This window comes from Puma concolor, chromosome E3, assembly GCF_028749965.1.
Source record: "Puma concolor isolate L17-30 chromosome E3, mPumCon1.1.hap2, whole genome shotgun sequence".
Lineage (NCBI taxonomy): Eukaryota > Metazoa > Chordata > Mammalia > Carnivora > Felidae > Puma > Puma concolor.
Genome location: NC_141682.1, coordinates 4,400,128 through 4,416,212, shown reverse-complemented (window position 1 = coordinate 4,416,212; position 16,085 = coordinate 4,400,128). Strand labels below are relative to the sequence as shown.

The following is a 16,085-nucleotide window of genomic DNA, read 5'->3' as shown; positions in this document are numbered from 1 at the left end:
TTTTTATATTTCTTAATTTCCCACATCCTCTGGTCCTTTGACTTGGTTGTTTTGTTTCAGGAATGTGTCTTTTAAAAAGCATAAAGTTACCCCTTGCCCCCTGCCGCCCACCTCTCCTGGGTCACGGAGATTATAGTCTGAGCTTCCTTCTGGCGCCAAGTATCCCCACTTTGTTGTCCTGGCCACGGCGCCCCCTGCCTCTTCCTGGGGCAGGACTCTCAGACGCTGTAGCAAAGCTTGTAACTGTATCTGTAGATGCCCCAGTGTTTCCCTGACAGGCCGCAGGACAGACAGGTTGTTTCCAGTGCTTTGCTCTGATAAACGAAGCCATGCCCGTGGGGTTGGGCTGGTTTCGAGGCTGCGGGGGACGAGTAGCGGTCCCTTCACCCCACCGTGGGGGGCGGGGCTGAGTGCAGAGAATCCGCGGAGCCTCCACCCGGCCCTGTGGTGGGGGCAGGGAGCAGCGAGGCTGGGGTGGGCGTGGCTGAGTGCGGACCAATACGCAGCGAGCGGCCCCTTGCCCCTTACCACCTGGGGGCGTGGCTTGGAGCTGGGGTGGGCGTGGCTGAGCTCAGAGTTACTCAGGCACGCCCCAAGTGACCCGCCGCAGCCGAAAGGGTCTTCGTCCTTCTTCCAGGAACGTGCCTGTGTGGGACCACCCGGCACCATACTGGTTTTTTGTGGCTTCATTTGGAAGCGTGTTAAAATGGAGGCAGCCCATGCATCCATCACCGGGTTGTGGGAGGGCGGTTGAATGAATGGCGCCCCCTCCCACAGCTGCACATTGAGCAGCTGTTAAAAACAAAGCTAAGCAGTCTCTATATCAGACATACTTGGGAGGGAAAGTTGCAAAGCAGGACATTTGGCACATTCCCATTTGTGTTAAAAAAAAAATACCGTTTGTGCACAAATGTATCTTCATAGCCTGTGTATTTACTCCGTTGTATGTGCTTTTGGAAAGCTCTGGAAGGGTACACCACACAGCCTCTAGTGACTCTAGTTAGCGCTGTGCACTTGACAGGATTCATTGGAGAGGAAGTTGCACCTATATGCGCTTTGGTGATTTTTTTTTTTTTTTTTTACAATAAGCAACATAATAGTAATAATGAAGCAGTTAAGATGAAGAAAAGATGAAAAACAAACGTACTTGGGGGAGGGGAGGGAAGGGGTTTCGTTCCTTTCCGGGATGGCGAGGACGGCCTGTGATGGCACCTCTGTTGCTTCCTCCCCCAGAAGAAGAAGGGGAAGGAGGCCAGCTCAGGAGGGGCGGCGCTGCCCCCGCCCCGTGTTCCCGCCCTGCCCCCAGAGGCCCGGGCGCCCCACACCAGCTCCCCGGCCACTGCCAAGAGGAGCAAGGCCAAGGCCAAAGGGAAGGAGGTGAAAAAGGAGGTGAGGCTCGCGGTGCCCCAGGAGCCAGGTCCTCATAGGTCCCTCCCAGATGGGGCATGCTGGGCGTGCCCACCCCCCACACCACCTTGTCCCCAGCAGGCTGGTTTTTTTTTTTGTTTATTTTTGAGAGAGAGAAACAGAGCACGAGAGGGGGAGGGGCAGAGAGAGGGGAGACAATCCGAAGCAGGCTCCAGGCTCTGAGCTGTGAGCACAGAGCCCCATGCGGGATTAGAAACCACAAGCCATGATCATGACCTGAGGTGAAGTTGGACATGCAAGTGACTGAGACCCCAGGCTCCGCCCCCTCCCCCCCCCCCCAATTGTGTGTCCGGAAGTGCTGCCTCAGCCCACGCAGGCCCTGGCCACTCGGGTTGCTTGCCGATCTCACGGACACCACCCCCTCGGCCCCGTACCACTCACGTGGCAGATGCCCCTGCAGCCTGACCAAGACTCCGGGGTTTCCAGGGAGGGTCCTAAGCAGCGGGACTTGCACGGCGTGCCCCGAGCCGTGGGTCTGCTGTGCTCTGTCCCCAGAACCGGGGGAAGGGGGGAGCCGTGAGCAAGCTGATGGAGAGCATGGCTGCAGAGGAGGACTTTGAGCCCAATCAGGACTCGAGCTTCTCTGAGGATGAGCACCTGCCACGTGGTGGGGCTGCGGAGCGGCCACTGACTCCAGGTAAGTGCCCTCGATGCCCTGTCGGCTCAGGCCCAGAGTGTGTGTGGGGGGGTGGCTGGAGGTCCCCCTGGGGAAGCAGTGGGCAGGGGCTGAGCTACCCCAGGGAGTGGGCATGTGCAGGGGCCCTGAGGTTGGGTGGGGGCATGGTATCTGTGGTAAACCGAGAGAGGCCGGCTTGGCTCTGGTTTAGTAAGCTGGGTGGGGGAGGAGGGAGAGGCAGACGGCCCCATCTCTGGGCTGTGGTCACAGTTTGCCCTAATGAAAATAAGAAGCTGTCCACGGCTGGAAGTAGATGAGGACAGTCGGACTGGTTTTGGAAAGTGCTTTCTGACTGCTTTGTATAGAATGACTTGGGGGTGGCCCTGAGGGGGACAGGAGTCTAGGTAGGGAGGCCCTTGTGGGGATCCGGTGAGCGATGGTGGCAGGGGCAGCACGGAGGGATATGGGGTGGGTTTGAGCACGTCGCGAGGGGGAGAGGGGCTGTGTGAGCAGACCAGAACGAGTGAGTATGGGTGGTGGTGGGGTGGGCGTGTAGGGGGAGCAGGGAGAGATCACATGCCACACTTTGCTGGCTGGAGTCTGGGGTGCCTGGAGAACATCCGGGTAAATGACATACACCTGGCACCTGGACCCAGGGGTGTGGAGCTCTGAGGAGAGACTGAGGATGTGAATTGGGTGGGGTGGGTGTGGAACAAGAGGATGTGCAGAGCTGGGGAACTTAATCACCTGATTGGGAGCGTATCAGTCAGCTGTTGCCGTGTAACAAAGAGTTACCCAGTGGTAGCTGGTAGTAGGTATCCATTATGGGTCTCAGTGGTCTGTAAGGCAGCCGGGCTGACCTCGCCTGGGCTTGTTGCCACAACAGCAGGACAGCTGGAGGTCCACAGACGCAGGGTCAGCTCCACTCCGGGGCCGTTCACCCCCTGGGCCTGTGGGTGAGCCGGGGCGTGCTTTTCCTGGGGCGGTACTGCCAGAGGCTCACGAGGGAAAGTGGGAGCTGACCAGACCTCTGGAGGCCTAGATTCAGAATCAGTATTTGATCACTCCCTCCCTTGTGCCATTGGCCGGAGGAAGTCTCACGGCCACACTCAGCGACAAGGGGTGGGTGTCCACTCTGCCCATGGTGAGGCTGTGGCAGGGGTGTGCGTGCAGGCAGGAATGAAGAAACAGGCGGGCCAGCCAGCGAGCCGTGTGGGTCATGACAGGGTGGGGCCGGATTCAAGGTCTCACAGGGCAGGAGGAGGGAGCCCTGGAATCCAGAGCAGTGTGGTCAGTGTGGAAAAGGAAAATGGGGAACATCTGGTGTGGGGGTTCCGGAGGGGGTGGCCTCTAAGCCGGTGGGGAGAGGCAGCTTTCAGCTGAGGACAGGTGAGGAACGCGGAGAGCCTGGCCTGGGAGTTTGGCCAAGGCGGGGATTGGTTTCCACCACGACACATAGCATTCCAGGAAGAGAAAACACCAGTGGAAAGTCCTGGAGGTCTGGTGGGAGAGGCAGCGGTGGACGGGCGGACGACCTGGGGCCTCATGCCCAGGCGCCAAGGGTGGTGGTCTTTGGGTGGAGGAGGGGTGGCTTGTGTAGGAGATCACACTTGGTTCACACCTGCCTGGGATCTCTGCAAGGGCCTGGGCCAGGAGGGGAGGGGCTGCGCACGGCCCCCCCACATGTCCCTGCAGGGGGGCATCCCTGCCACCCGGCAGGCCTGGGGCAAGGGAGGCGCTGGGCGCGGAAGGAGGGTCTCTCGGCTGCCCCTTGGCTGCAGCCCTGCCTCCCTGCGTGTCCCCCTGCAGCCCCGCGCTCCTGCATCATCGACAAGGACGAGCTGAAAGACGGCTTGCGTGTGCTTATCCCCATGGATGATAAGCTGCTGTATGCCGGGCACGTGCAGACGGTGCACTCGCCAGACATGTGAGTGGGGGCCTGGGCGGGGGTGGCACCGGCCTCAGAGCCTGCGGACCCTCCCCCAGTCCAGGGTCCAGGGGGCCTTGCTGGGCCTCTATGGGCGGGTTGCTTTGCTTCTCTGAGCTGCGACTGCTTCTCCCTAGAACCAGATGAACGGTGCCCGGGAGGGCGGTGCCCGCTGAGGGAGGCCCCCCAGTGGGTGTGGCCAGCCGGTCTGTGCTGGCCTCTCTCAGATCTGAACCCCCTAGCTGTACAGATGAGGAAACCGAGGCCCAGAAGGGGAGAGCCTCGCCCCAGGTTCAGACCGCACGCCAGCAGCTCCCCAGGCTCTGACGTGCCATCGAGCGGTCTGGGAGGCGGAGCTGGTGCCGCTGGGGCCGGTGGTCGAGGTGCAGGGTTCCTCCGGGAGGGGCCGCCGTCTCCGTCACCTCACACCGCGCCTGCCGTGGCCTTGCAGATACCGTGTGGTGGTGGAGGGCGAGCGTGGGAACCGGCCCCACATCTACTGTCTGGAGCAGCTGCTGCAGGAGGCGGTGAGGGGGGCAGGGGAGGCGGGGCCGCCGGGCGGTCGGGGGCCGGGCTGTTCCCGGTCACCCCTGGCACTCAATCCTTCGCCCTCGCAGATCAATGACGTGAGGCCGGCCTCCACGCGCTTCTTGCCACAAGGGACCAGGATCGCAGCCTACTGGAGCCAGCAGTACCGCTGCCTCTACCCAGGCACCGTGGTCCGAGGTGAGGCATCCTCGGCAACCCCCCCCCCCGATCCTCCCCCTCATCCCCCCATTTCCTCGCGTGGCTTCCGGCAGGGCCGGCCCGGCGCTCAGGCCCTCGGTCCGCTCTCGGCTGCGCCGGCTTCACACCCAGCTCCTCGGGGACGGTGCTGCCCCAGATTGACAGATCCCGCCGTCGGGGGAATTGCTCTCACTTCCCGTATGGGGACACGTGGGACGGGGCCCCCGAAACTGGCTTGGGTCACGTGGATTTCGTCGGCTGCTGTGAGTCTCGTCCTTGAGCCTGGGTCACGTGCTCGTTCCCGACACCAGCAAGTGAGGTTGGCTTTCTGATTCCACTTGTGACCCGGGAGAGGAGACGGTGGCCACCCCGGGAAGACCGGGGTGTTGGTAGCCGAGTAAGAGATGGGAAGCAAGGCTGACGTAAGTAACAGGTGCCCCAGAAGCTGCAGGTGTTGGACAGAAACCACAGATCCTCACACGGTGCAAAACTGACGTTTCCAGGAGCTGAGCTCTGGATGTTCGTTCTTCAGACCAACAGCCAGACGGCAGATACAGTGTACCCGCTGCGGCCCGACATCCACACCCACCCAGGAGGTGGAACACGGATGCCGGGCAGGAAGTCTCCCCCACCCCCCTGCCCCAGAGAGACCATGGCAGGGTCACTCTTGGTCCGTCCCCTGGGGATCGCTCAGAATTCCATTTCTCCAGCTCCTGTGTTTCATCCGCGTCTTTCTCTTCCTTGTTCCGTTCCCTCGTTTCCATGGAGAATCTTTCTGTAGCTTTCTGAGAGAGGATCCTAGGAGGATCCTAGAGGATCCCTCTAGTACACGCACGCTTGAGATCGCTTTATTTTGGCATGTTCTTAAAAGATAGTTGAATTGGGGATAAAGTCAAGGTTGGAAATAATTTTCAAAGTCACTGTGCCTTCCGTTTTTATCTGGCTGTTGACGTCTAAATTTGATGTCATTGTTACAACTACATCTTTGTAGGAGCCCTGCTTTCTCTCTGGAAACTTTGAGGGTGTTCTCGTTATTCCTAGATCTGGAATTTCATGTGGGTTTGTGTGTGTCTGTCTTTGTGTATATGTTTTTGTGCATGTCTCTATGCACGGCTGTGTGTGTCTATGTGCCTGTGTGTTTGTGTATATCTGTGTGTGTGTGTGTCTGATGTGTGTCTGTGTATGTGTCTCTGAGTGTCTCTGTGTGTGTGTTGCTGGGTGTTTGGGGCCTGAGGGCTTTGTGAAGCAAATTTCCTTTGTTCTGGAAACTCCGTGTGTGGCTCTCCAGGAGCCACTCCCTGTCCCCTGCAGCCCTCCCTGGGACCGTGTGCTGGCCTGCAGTGCCTGTTATCTTTATTCCTATCGTCTGTTTCTTCACCTTTTTGTTCAACCTCTCGGGAGGTTTCCTCAACTAACCCCGACCTTCTGGCCCTTCCATCTACTGAAGTTTTGAAATTCCTGCTGTCGTGTAAGAAATTCCTAGAGTTTTTTCTTATTCTCTGCATGTTTTTTTTTCCCCCAACTTTTTGTGTTCCATCTTCTTGTTTTTATCTGATTTTGTTTCTTACCACATTTGCTGGTATCCGTGTTCTCTTTTCGTAAACTTCGCGGAGAAAGGACTGTTTCCACGTTTGAGTTTCTGCAGCTCCCTTTTCTTCTGACTTGCCCTTGCCATCTCTTCGGGGGTTGTGTGCTCTTCAGCCCCCTGACCTCTCTGGTCCGTGTCTGTCTCGTTGAGAGGCTGGCCTCTCGGGTCAGGTGGTCTGTACTAAGCAGATGGGAAGGCCTGTGCATCGACAGGCACGTTTTGTGGCGACCTCTGGTCCCCATTACCCATGGCTTCCTGCCACCGGCCGGCAGACAGTTCTTGGGGTTTGGGGACCCACCTAACTCTCCTGTGCCCCAGGCGTAAACCCTCAGCCTGTCCAGTGTTGGGGTCCCCTGACCCCTGCCTACAGAGGCGCTTGGCGCCTCTTGGGCCCGAGCCTGGCAGGGCTCCCTTGTGAAGCAGGCCCCCTCCCAGGCCCCCAGCAGCAGGGGAAGCCCTTCACCGTGCAGGTGGTGGTCTGGGAAACGCCCCGCTCCCGCAGTTGGCCACTGACCCACCAGGTCCGGCCTGCAGGCTTCCCGCCCCTGCTCTTGCTTCCCTGTGCTCTCGGGAGGGTCTTGGGAGCGAGTCAGGACACACGCTCGGTGGAATGGCAGGTGCCAGTGCTCCTGCTGGACCACAAGACTCTAAGACTCACATTCTGTACCACTGGATACGTGCCGCTACACATCGCAGGCCCAGAGCTGCTCACCGGCTGTTTTCTGCTCCCCTTTTGCCCTTGTGGGCACCGGAGAGCGGGGGTCCGCTGGCGTCCTTGACCCTGCCCCTCTGCCAACAGGCTTGCTAGGCCTCGAGGACGACGGGGACCTGATCACAGTGGAGTTCGATGACGGGGACACGGGGAGGATCCCCCTCTCCCACATCCGCCTTCTGCCTCCCGACTATAAGATCCAGTGTGAGTGGCGGTCCTGTTGCCCTGGCAGGGGTGACCCCCACGTCCACACTGGCTCCCCTGCGGGCCCAGCCCTGGGCTCTGGCCACCGTTCCGACCGTTCGCACCCGTGGGGTGGAAATGGCAGGAGCCACGGGTGGGGCTCCCACAGTGGGCTTGGGGGAGGGGCTCCCGGGCTCCCCAGGTCTGCGTCCCCGAGCAGTCCAGGCCGTCGAGGCTGGTCAGGCACCGTTCCTGATGGTTCCAGGCTTCACATTTCCACGAGAGCATGGAGTTCCTGGCTTCGTCCTGCGCATCCAGAGATCCCATTCCCCGTGACTGACCAATACGAAGCTTGGCGTCAAGGAGGGAAATGGCTCTTCCTGGGGTCCTACATCTAGTTAGAGGCAGAGCCAGGACTTGGACCTCCGGGGGTCTGTGGTTTTGAGCATCCTCCAAGTGGGTTATAGAACCCACGAGAGTGGATCTTTGCTCACTCCCACCCAGTCCATTCATTCGGGGACCCCTGTGGAGCTTTTTGTGCCTGCAGACCCCTGAGCTGCGTCCCTGCAGAGGGAGTCCCCCTCTCCAGCTGCACAGCCCCTCCAGGCAGGCCGAGCGGATTCAGCCGCAGGGCCTTCCGGTCCCTGTCCCCCACGATGGATGATGCTCTGGTGGCTGGGAGAGCAGAGACCCAGGCTTGAGCCACCGTGTCCCTCCCCCGCAGGTGCGGAGCCGTCCCCAGCCCTCCTGGTGCCAAGTGCCAAGCGCCGCAGCCGGAAGACCAGCAAAGACACCGGGGACGGCAAAGACGGGGGCACGCCAGGGTCCGAGGAGCCGGGCACCAAGGCACGAGGGCGTGGGCGGAAACCGAGCACCAAAGCCAAGAGTGGTACGTTAGCCCCAGCTCTGCCTCGGCCGAGACACAGGGGCAGGTGCAGGCATGGGGGGGACTTGCTGCGGACGCGGGATGCCGTGGGGTCTGCGCGCAGAGACTGCGCCCCCTCCCCCCTCTGTGGGAACTCAGCTGCAGGGCCGCTCGGACCCTTTGATAGAGTGGGACACTGAGGCTCAGGGAGTCAGCGTTCATCTGCCTCGGGCAGAGCTGACTCCTGGGCAGCCGAGTTGTTCACGCCAGAATCCAGAGACAGGTGCTAAGAGCCGAGGCTGCCAAGGACCGCTTGGGGGTCACCACACGTGGGATGACAGCGATGTGAGAGTCGCTCATCCTGGGCCCAGAGCGGGCAGCGTCCAGGCCCAGCACCCGGTCACCGCAGAGGAAGCAGCAGGGCCAGCGCAGAAACCGGGCTTTTGGGCTCGGGAAGCCCCTCGCTGCCCTGACCTCACGTAAGCTTGTTCCTTCTTTCTTCTAGACAGAGCCGCCGTCCTGGAAGAGGGGGGCCCGACAGAGGAGGTCCCCAGTACCCCGTTGGCCCTGGAGCCCATCAGCACCCCAGGCTCCAAGAAGAGCCCCCCAGAACCCGCGGACAAGCGAGCCAAAGCCCCCAAGGCTCGCCCAGCAGCCCCGCAGGCCAGCCCCGCCCCGTCCACCTTCACCAGCTGCCCGGCTCCTGAGCCCTTTGGGGAGCTGCCGGCCCCCGCTGCGGTCCTGGCCCCCACCCCCCTCGTCGCCATGCCCATCGCCATGCCCGCCACCCGCCCCAAGCCCAAGAAGGCCCGGGCCGCGGAAGAGGCGGCCGCCAAGGGCGCCCGGAGGCCCGGGGAGGAGGCCGAGCCGCTCGTCAAGCTGGACCACGAGGGTGTGACGTCGCCCAAAAGCAAGAAGGCCAAAGAGGCCCTGCTTCTGCGGGATGACCCCGGAGCCGGGGGCTGGCAGGAGCCCAAGGGCCTCCTGGGCCTGGGCGGCTACCCGCCGGCCACAGGCAGTGGCGAGCCCAAGGCCGCCCGGCCCAAGTCCGGGGACGGCGACCTGACCCAGGAGCCCGGGGCCGGGCTCGAGTTCGAGGACTCGGGTGAGCCCAAGAGCCCGGACAAGGGCCAGGCGGAGCAGGACGGGGCCGAGGAGTCGGAGAGCGGCGGTAGCAGCAGCGACAGTGGCAGCAGCAGCAGCAGCTCAGAGACCGAGGGGGAGGAGGAGGGCCAGGGCGGCGGCGGCGGCCGGAACTGTAGCGCCTCCAGCTCCAGGGCATCCTCCTCCTCGTCCTCGTCGTCGTCCTCCTCGTCCTCGTCGTCGTCCTCCTCGTCCTCGTCCTCTTCCTCCTCGTCCTCCTCCTCGTCCTCGTCGTCCTCCTCCTCGTCCTCATCCTCCTCCTCGTCCTCATCCTCCTCCTCGTCTTCCTCGTCCTCCTCGTCCTCCTCGTCCTCCTCCTCCACCACGGACGATTCTTCCTGCAGCTCAGACGACGAGGCGGCGCCTCCCGCCGCGGCCGGCCCCTCGGCGCCGCCGGCCCTGCCCAGCAAGGCGCCCAAGCAGGCGGGCAAGGCTCGCTCCTCTGCCCCCTCTCCGGGCAAGAAGGCCCCGGCACCCCCGCCCCAGGCGCCCCCACCGCAGCCCACGCAGCCTCTGCAGCCCAAGGCTCAGGCCGCGGCCAAGAGCCGACCCAAGAAGAGGGAGGGCGTCCACCTCCCCACCACCAAGGAGCTGGCCAAGCGGCAGCGCCTGCCGTCCGTGGAGAACCGGCCCAAGATCGCGGCCTTCCTGCCCGCGCGGCAGCTCTGGAAGTGGTTCGGCAAGCCCACCCAGGTAGCGGAGGGCGGAGGGTCCGGACGTGGTGTTCTCTGGCGGGCCGGCCCCCCACGGGGCGGGTTGGGGTGAGGCCGGGGACCCCATCTCATACCCGGGTCCCCCGAGTCTCCAGGCGCCCGAGCGCACCCCCTCTGCCGGCTCCTCCGCGGAGTAGCGCCACCCTCGGTCTCGGGCCCAGCGAGAGAACACGCGGGGACGGATGCCGTCCCCTCCAGCAGGCGCCTGGTCGCCCCGCAGGGGGTCTCAGAACCCCGTGGCCCCACAGCCTGTCTCGGTGGGGGCGTCGTGTGTAGCGGCACAAGGGCTCCGGGCCTCAGGCTGACCGTGTGGCGACCCCGGCAAGAGGCACTTGCTCCTCTCTGATGGCAGCGGAGGGCTGGGGCAGTCTCCCTGCCTGGCTGGCTCGGGTGTCCCCTCACCCACAAGCTAGCCAAAGGGAGAAGGTTCTGGTTGGGTTCCAGGGCCACCTCTGTAGACAGAACGGTTCTCCAGAAGGAGCCCTGCCAGCTCACCCGTGTGCGGCCGCACACCACACACGTACCTGTGCGCGCGCACAGGCACCGTGAGGCTCCCGCGTGCAGGTGGGGAATAGCCCCGTGGTCACCGGTCCACCCCGTGCTCCTTGTCCACGGGTACGGCTCACAGGTTCGCCTGCGATGCCTGTCTCCCTGGCCCAGGCCCACTGAGGCCACACCTGAGGTGGGTTTGGCATGATGCCCCCCGGGTCTGTTCCCCCTCCAGAGCCGCTTCCCGCCAGGGCAGGTGTGGGGAATTGGGGGTCGACAGTGATGAGCTTGTGGGGGGGGGGGCGTCTGACCATGCACCTCTCGGGACCTCGGGAAGCTGCTGGTGTATTCGTGTTGTGTTAGCTCCCTGGGTTCAACGAGGCCGGAAAAATTGGGGGGAGCTCTGAAGACCCCAGCTCGGGGGTTTCCATCTTCGTGTTTTTTGGGGCCCCCTGTGCCAGTGACACCAGGGGCAGTTAGAGTCCCCCAGAGGGCTCCTCAGAATGGGGGTGCAGAGCAGGGCATCTGGAAGCAGTCGGCACCCACTCTCCTGAGGGCGTCCCTGCTTTTGAGGCACTAACTTGAACCTGGGGCAGACAGCCTGCGTCTCTGACGCTGTCTGACGTTAAGCCCACCTGGATTGCTGGCCCCGGATGAGAGCTCCTCTCTCAGCAGGGCCACCGCCGGGGACGGCAGAGTTGAACATGTAGAACTTTCCCTGACTCTCCTGACCAGGCCCCCTGGAGCTCTGATCCCAGCAGGTGCTTTATTGGGACGTATTGAGGAGTGACAGCTTCTGAGCTGAAGGCGGCACATCCTTGCCGTCTCGCCTTCACCGTGACCGACTCGTTCCGTATTTTAGCATCTGCCACTCGCAGATTTACTAGTAATGCCGAGGTTCTTACTGCTGCAGCGGACGGAGCACAGGGCGGAGCTTAGTGGCCACTTTAACAGAAAATTCCAGGCTTCAGGTACAGCTGGAGCCCAGGGGTTTGAAGGGCCGTCTTCAGACCTCCCTGTGGGTCCACAGTCCAGGCTTCCGTTTCCCCTTCCTGCCTTTGCGCTGGTCTCCTGCTCAGACAGCCCTTCCCTCCTGGCAGCAAGCAGCCTCAGTGGCTCCCGGCTCGGAAGTGGCACTAGAGAGGAAGTATCTTTTTGCAAGGGGTTCAAGCTAAAGCTGAAAGAACACTCTTGGCTCGTGTGCCGAGTCCGCTTCTGAGCCGGTCATAATACCAGCGGGAGGGCAGGACGTTCAGGGTGTCCACACCGAGTCCTGTGCTCACTGCAAGGGCGGGATCAGCCCCCCGGGGGGACCGCATGCAGTGAGGCGGCTCTGTGAGAAGGGAGTAGCCGGCGGGTGCCGGGCATGTCACGGCGGCCAAAGAGGAGTTGGTGTAGAAATCTTAGCCGTCCTCCTCACCTCAAATTTATTTCCAGCCTTGAGCTGAAAAGTGAAAAGCATTTGAGCAGTTCACAGGACATAGCAGAAATCAGTGACAAAGACCTCTGAAAATCCATCACCACCAGGGATCCAATGAATTAAAAGTAGAAAAAGCGCTTGTTGGAGAAAGTTGGAAATTGGCACATAGTTTTCTCCTGTTTGGGCAAATTGGCTTTGAGTCATCTGGCAGCCAATGTGAAAATGGCAAAGTGATTTTAGATCTTGGTTTGAAGAGAGGATACGCCGGGTCACCAGAGGGCAGAGCTTTGCAGAGGCCTGGATCCTGGAGGTTTGGCCCTAGGGACAGTGACAGGCCCCAGAGCTGCCTGGGGCTCTGATGGGTTTGGGGTCCTGATGACAGGCAGGTCTCTTCCCTCCTCGGAACCCGCGTGTCTGTCCCCATGCTGGCCCAGGCCGGGGCACTGAGCAGGCTTCAGGAAATGTTTGTCGAGTGACTAAGAAAAGCCCGGCACGCGATGGGCCTGGCAGATGCGAGTCTGGTGCTGGCTCCTGCAGGCCTCGGACGGACTTCAGGGGCTTCCCCTGGGGTCTGGCACCGTCCCCGTGACGGCCCTCAGCCCACGTCCCCTACTCCGTCGCCCCTGGTTCAGGCCACTTAGGTGGCCGACTCCTAGCCCCACGCTGCCTGTGGGGACGTAGAATGAGGCTGTGCAGCAAGTGCCCTGTGGCCCCGGGGCCCGAATGGTGTGTGCCGGCTGTGGGGGGTGGAGCCATGCCCTCTGTCCAGAGGCCAAGCTGCGAGCCCCTGGGCTTCCCTGTCCTGTCCCCCACCGGCACGGTCTGGAAACCGCCCATCCACAGGGGGCTGCTGGGCCCAGGGCACGGCCACCGCGAGCCCCGTGGACCGCAGGTGCGGGTCTGCCAGGCGTGTGCCCGCACTACTCCAGGACGGGGAGGTGCAGGTCCCGAAGTTTTTTTGCTTTTTTAACGCTTTTCTTTTTGAGGGAGGGGGCGGGCAGAGACAGAGTCACAGAATCCGAAGCAGGCTCCAGGTTCTGAGCTCTCAGCACAGAGCTCGACGCGGGGCTCGAACCCATTAATGGGGGGGGAGATCGTGACTTGAGCTTAACCGACTGAGCCACCCAGACGGTCCTGGAAGTCCCTCTTAGCTGAGGTCCTTGGTGTCGGTAAAGCCCCTCGTGGACACCCAGCATGGAGAGGGGAAGGGGTCCCCCCCAGTTAGAGCAAGCAAGGGGCCTCCTCCCTCCCACCCCACCCTCTGCAGAGCCCCAGGGTTTGGGGACCGGCCCGGGCCTCCCTGACACGCGTGTCCCACAGCGTCGCGGCATGAAGGGCAAGGCCCGCAAGCTGTTCTACAAGGCCATCGTGCGCGGCAAGGAAATGATCCGCATCGGGGACTGCGCTGTGTTCCTGTCGGCCGGCCGCCCCAACCTGCCCTACATCGGTCGCATCCAGAGCATGTGGGAGTCCTGGGGCAGCAACATGGTGGTCCGCGTCAAGTGGTTCTACCACCCCGAGGAGACCAGCCCGGGCAAGCGCCTCCATGAGGGCCAGGTGAGGCCGGGGCCGTGCACGTCACGCGGGGGAGCAGTGGCCCCACCGGCCCCGAGGCTGAGGCCGGGGTGCTCGGCTCTGGGGCCTGGGGCCGGGCTCACCGCCGCCCCGTGTTTGTCACACACACAGCACTGGGACCAGAAGTCCGGCCGCGGCCTCCCCGCGGCGCTGCGGGCCTCCAGCCAGAGGAAGGACTTCATGGAGGTAGGGGGTGTGGGCTGGAGGGCGGGCCGCCTCAGACCCTCTGCACGCAGCCCGGTGGGGGCTGGGCCTCCGACCCCCCACCCCACGTCCGACCCTGAACCCTATGTTTGCCGCGCTTGGTCTCCCCCGTTGCTTCTGGGCCCTAATCCTTCAGGGCTCCCTCTTGGTCTCGGAATCCCAGCCTCTGTCTCTCCGCCTCCCTGGGGGGGCGTCTTTCTCTGTCTTGGCTCTCGGTGCTTTCCCTGATCCTGTGGGTCCTGGATGGGGGGAGGGCGTCTTCCCTGTCTTCCCGGGCCACCTGCCCTGAGCCCGCCTGCCATGCCCGCAGCGTGCCCTGTACCAGTCCTCGCACGTGGACGAGAACGACGTGCAGACCGTGTCGCACAAGTGCCTGGTGGTGGGCCTGGAGCAGTACGAGCAGATGCTCAAGACCAAGAAGTACCAGGACAGCGAGGGCCTGTACTACCTCGCGGGCACCTACGAGCCCACCACCGGCATGATCTTCTCCACCGACGGCGTGCCTGTGCTCTGCTGAGCGCCCACGCCCTGCCCGCTGCCTCGGGCCCCGAGGGCCGGCCCGTCGGGGGGCCCCTCGCCATCACTGCCACGTCTCGGGGGCTGCGTGCATGCAAGTGTGCCCTGGGATGCCCTGGCGTGCGTGTGTACGTGTGTGTGCCCGTATGCATGCACGTGTGTGCGCACATGTACACACGTCTCCGGCCCCCTTCACGACCCCCTCGGTGCCCCCCAAGACGGGGTTCCTCTCAGCTATCAGGGTATGGCTCTGCCGGGCCCCCCTCAGGGGCTCCCCTCCAGCACCTTGTAAGCACTTGGCCAGGCCAGCCCCCTCCCCCCACCCCCAGGCACCTTCGACCGAGGCCCAGCGGGGATTCGGCGGGGAGGGGGTTTCCAGGGAACCGAACTGACATGCGTTCTGGGGTTCCCGCTGCTCGTGGGTCCGGCTCCTCGTGCCAGACCCCTCCCTCGGCACGGAGCCCACTCCGAGCCTCCCGCCGTGAGACGGGGGGCCCGATGCCTGCCAGCCTCACCAATCAGGCCAGGCCTGCTCTGGGCACCGGCCAGGGCGGGGGGGGGGACCCGGCCTCCGCCCACCGCCCACTCAGGATGGCCTGGACGGGTCGAGACAGCCAGGTGCCAGGCGGGGGGTGGGGGGGCTGCCCTGAGGGCCCCTCCTCCTGGTCCAGCCCCTCACACTACAGACAACCCCAATGGTGCTGACATCCTCGTCCCGGCCACACCCGGCCCTCCTGCCCAGGCCTCGGCCAGCCCACCTGCCCAGGCCTTGGCCAGCCCAGAGGGCGGCGGTAGTGGGTCACCTGTACAGTTTTATTGTACCAAGAGACTCTCCTCACCCCTGTATCATACGCCTTTAAATGGAGTCCACTTTTTAATTATATATATAAAGATAAATATATATAAATATATATAAATATAAACTTTTTAAAACTGTGAAAAAATAGCTATGAAATTATAAAAAAAAAAAAGCAAACATTCTGACGTGCAGAATATTATTTTTTATTTCCTATTAGATTGTGTTTAGCACCCAGCTTCACGCCCCCCCCTTTGTCCCAAGCACACCCCACCTGCCCACCCTGCCCGGCCCAGGTGTACTGTACTCGCCCCCAGAACGGAGAAGCGGTTAGGGAGAGCAGAGGCCGAGGGAGGGAGGGAGGGGGCCGGCAGGGCGCAGTGACCCTGCTCCCACGGCTCGGCCCCGGCCCCGGAAAGCACTTACCAGCCCCCGCGCCTTCCAGGGGGACGGGAGGCCTCGTCCAGACAATCTTAAGGGAAGGAAAAGCCAGACTTCGGTTTTGTTTTTTGGGGGAATTATTGGTTTTTTTTTTTTTTTTTTTAAGTTTCTTTTGGAATTTTGTTTGTTGGCGAATTCTGTGTGATCTTTTTCATAAAAAAAGGAAAAAAGAAAAAGCTATAATCGGAGAAATACCGTTGTCTGGAGTGGTTCATTTCAAGGGCCGTGGGGGTGGGCGCAGGGTGCTGGGTGGCGGTGCTGACCCTTCAGGGCTGCGAGCTGGGTGTCCCCCTGTACAGCGGCCACTGGGCACGTGGGGCTGTTTACATCCACGCTAATTGAAATGAAGGGAAATGAAAACTTTCTTGGTTGCCCCGGCTGCATTTCCAGTGGTCAACAGCCAGAAGTGGCCAGTGGCTACCGCAGGGTGGCTGGGATACAGAACGTGTCAATCAGGGCGGAAAGTTCTCTTGGCCGGTGAGAGGCTAGAGGGCTTGCACCGCCTGTTTCTTCCTTGAAAATGCCAAGATGAGCACTCCCGGCCGCACCCCTACCTGAAGACCACAGAACGAGGACGACGCTGAGGGTCTGAGTGGCCCTGAGCAGGTGTGGAGATGCAGGCACGGCAGGGGCTGGGGGGGAGGCTGGGCCCTGCTCCTGGTGCTGCTACCCACTCCTGCCCTGAGGTGAGCTTTCAGCCTGACCCCACGGGTACCTGCCCAACCACCCACCAGAGGAAAGGT

At 62.2% G+C, this 16,085-nt stretch overlaps 1 protein-coding gene across 7 annotated transcripts in view; it reads left to right on the top strand.

Moving 5' to 3' along the window:
* Positions 1-14,839, top strand: part of TNRC18 (trinucleotide repeat containing 18) — a 90,132-nt gene extending 75,293 nt beyond the window's left edge. For all 7 annotated transcript variants that reach the window (XM_086692584.1, XM_086692583.1, XM_086692582.1 and 4 more), the window contains 11 exons: positions 1,234-1,389; positions 1,924-2,065; positions 3,854-3,971; positions 4,423-4,498; positions 4,589-4,697; positions 7,085-7,201; positions 7,905-8,069; positions 8,551-9,881; positions 13,131-13,367; positions 13,497-13,571; positions 13,900-14,839. In XM_086692584.1, coding sequence (XP_086548710.1) covers positions 1,234-1,389; positions 1,924-2,065; positions 3,854-3,971; positions 4,423-4,498; positions 4,589-4,697; positions 7,085-7,201; positions 7,905-8,069; positions 8,551-9,881; positions 13,131-13,367; positions 13,497-13,571; positions 13,900-14,106 — 2,733 coding nt within the window. In that variant the 3' untranslated portion in view covers positions 14,107-14,839. The remainder of the gene's footprint in view (positions 1-1,233; positions 1,390-1,923; positions 2,066-3,853; positions 3,972-4,422; positions 4,499-4,588; positions 4,698-7,084; positions 7,202-7,904; positions 8,070-8,550; positions 9,882-13,130; positions 13,368-13,496; positions 13,572-13,899) is intronic.
* Positions 14,840-16,085: the final 1,246 nt, after the last annotated feature.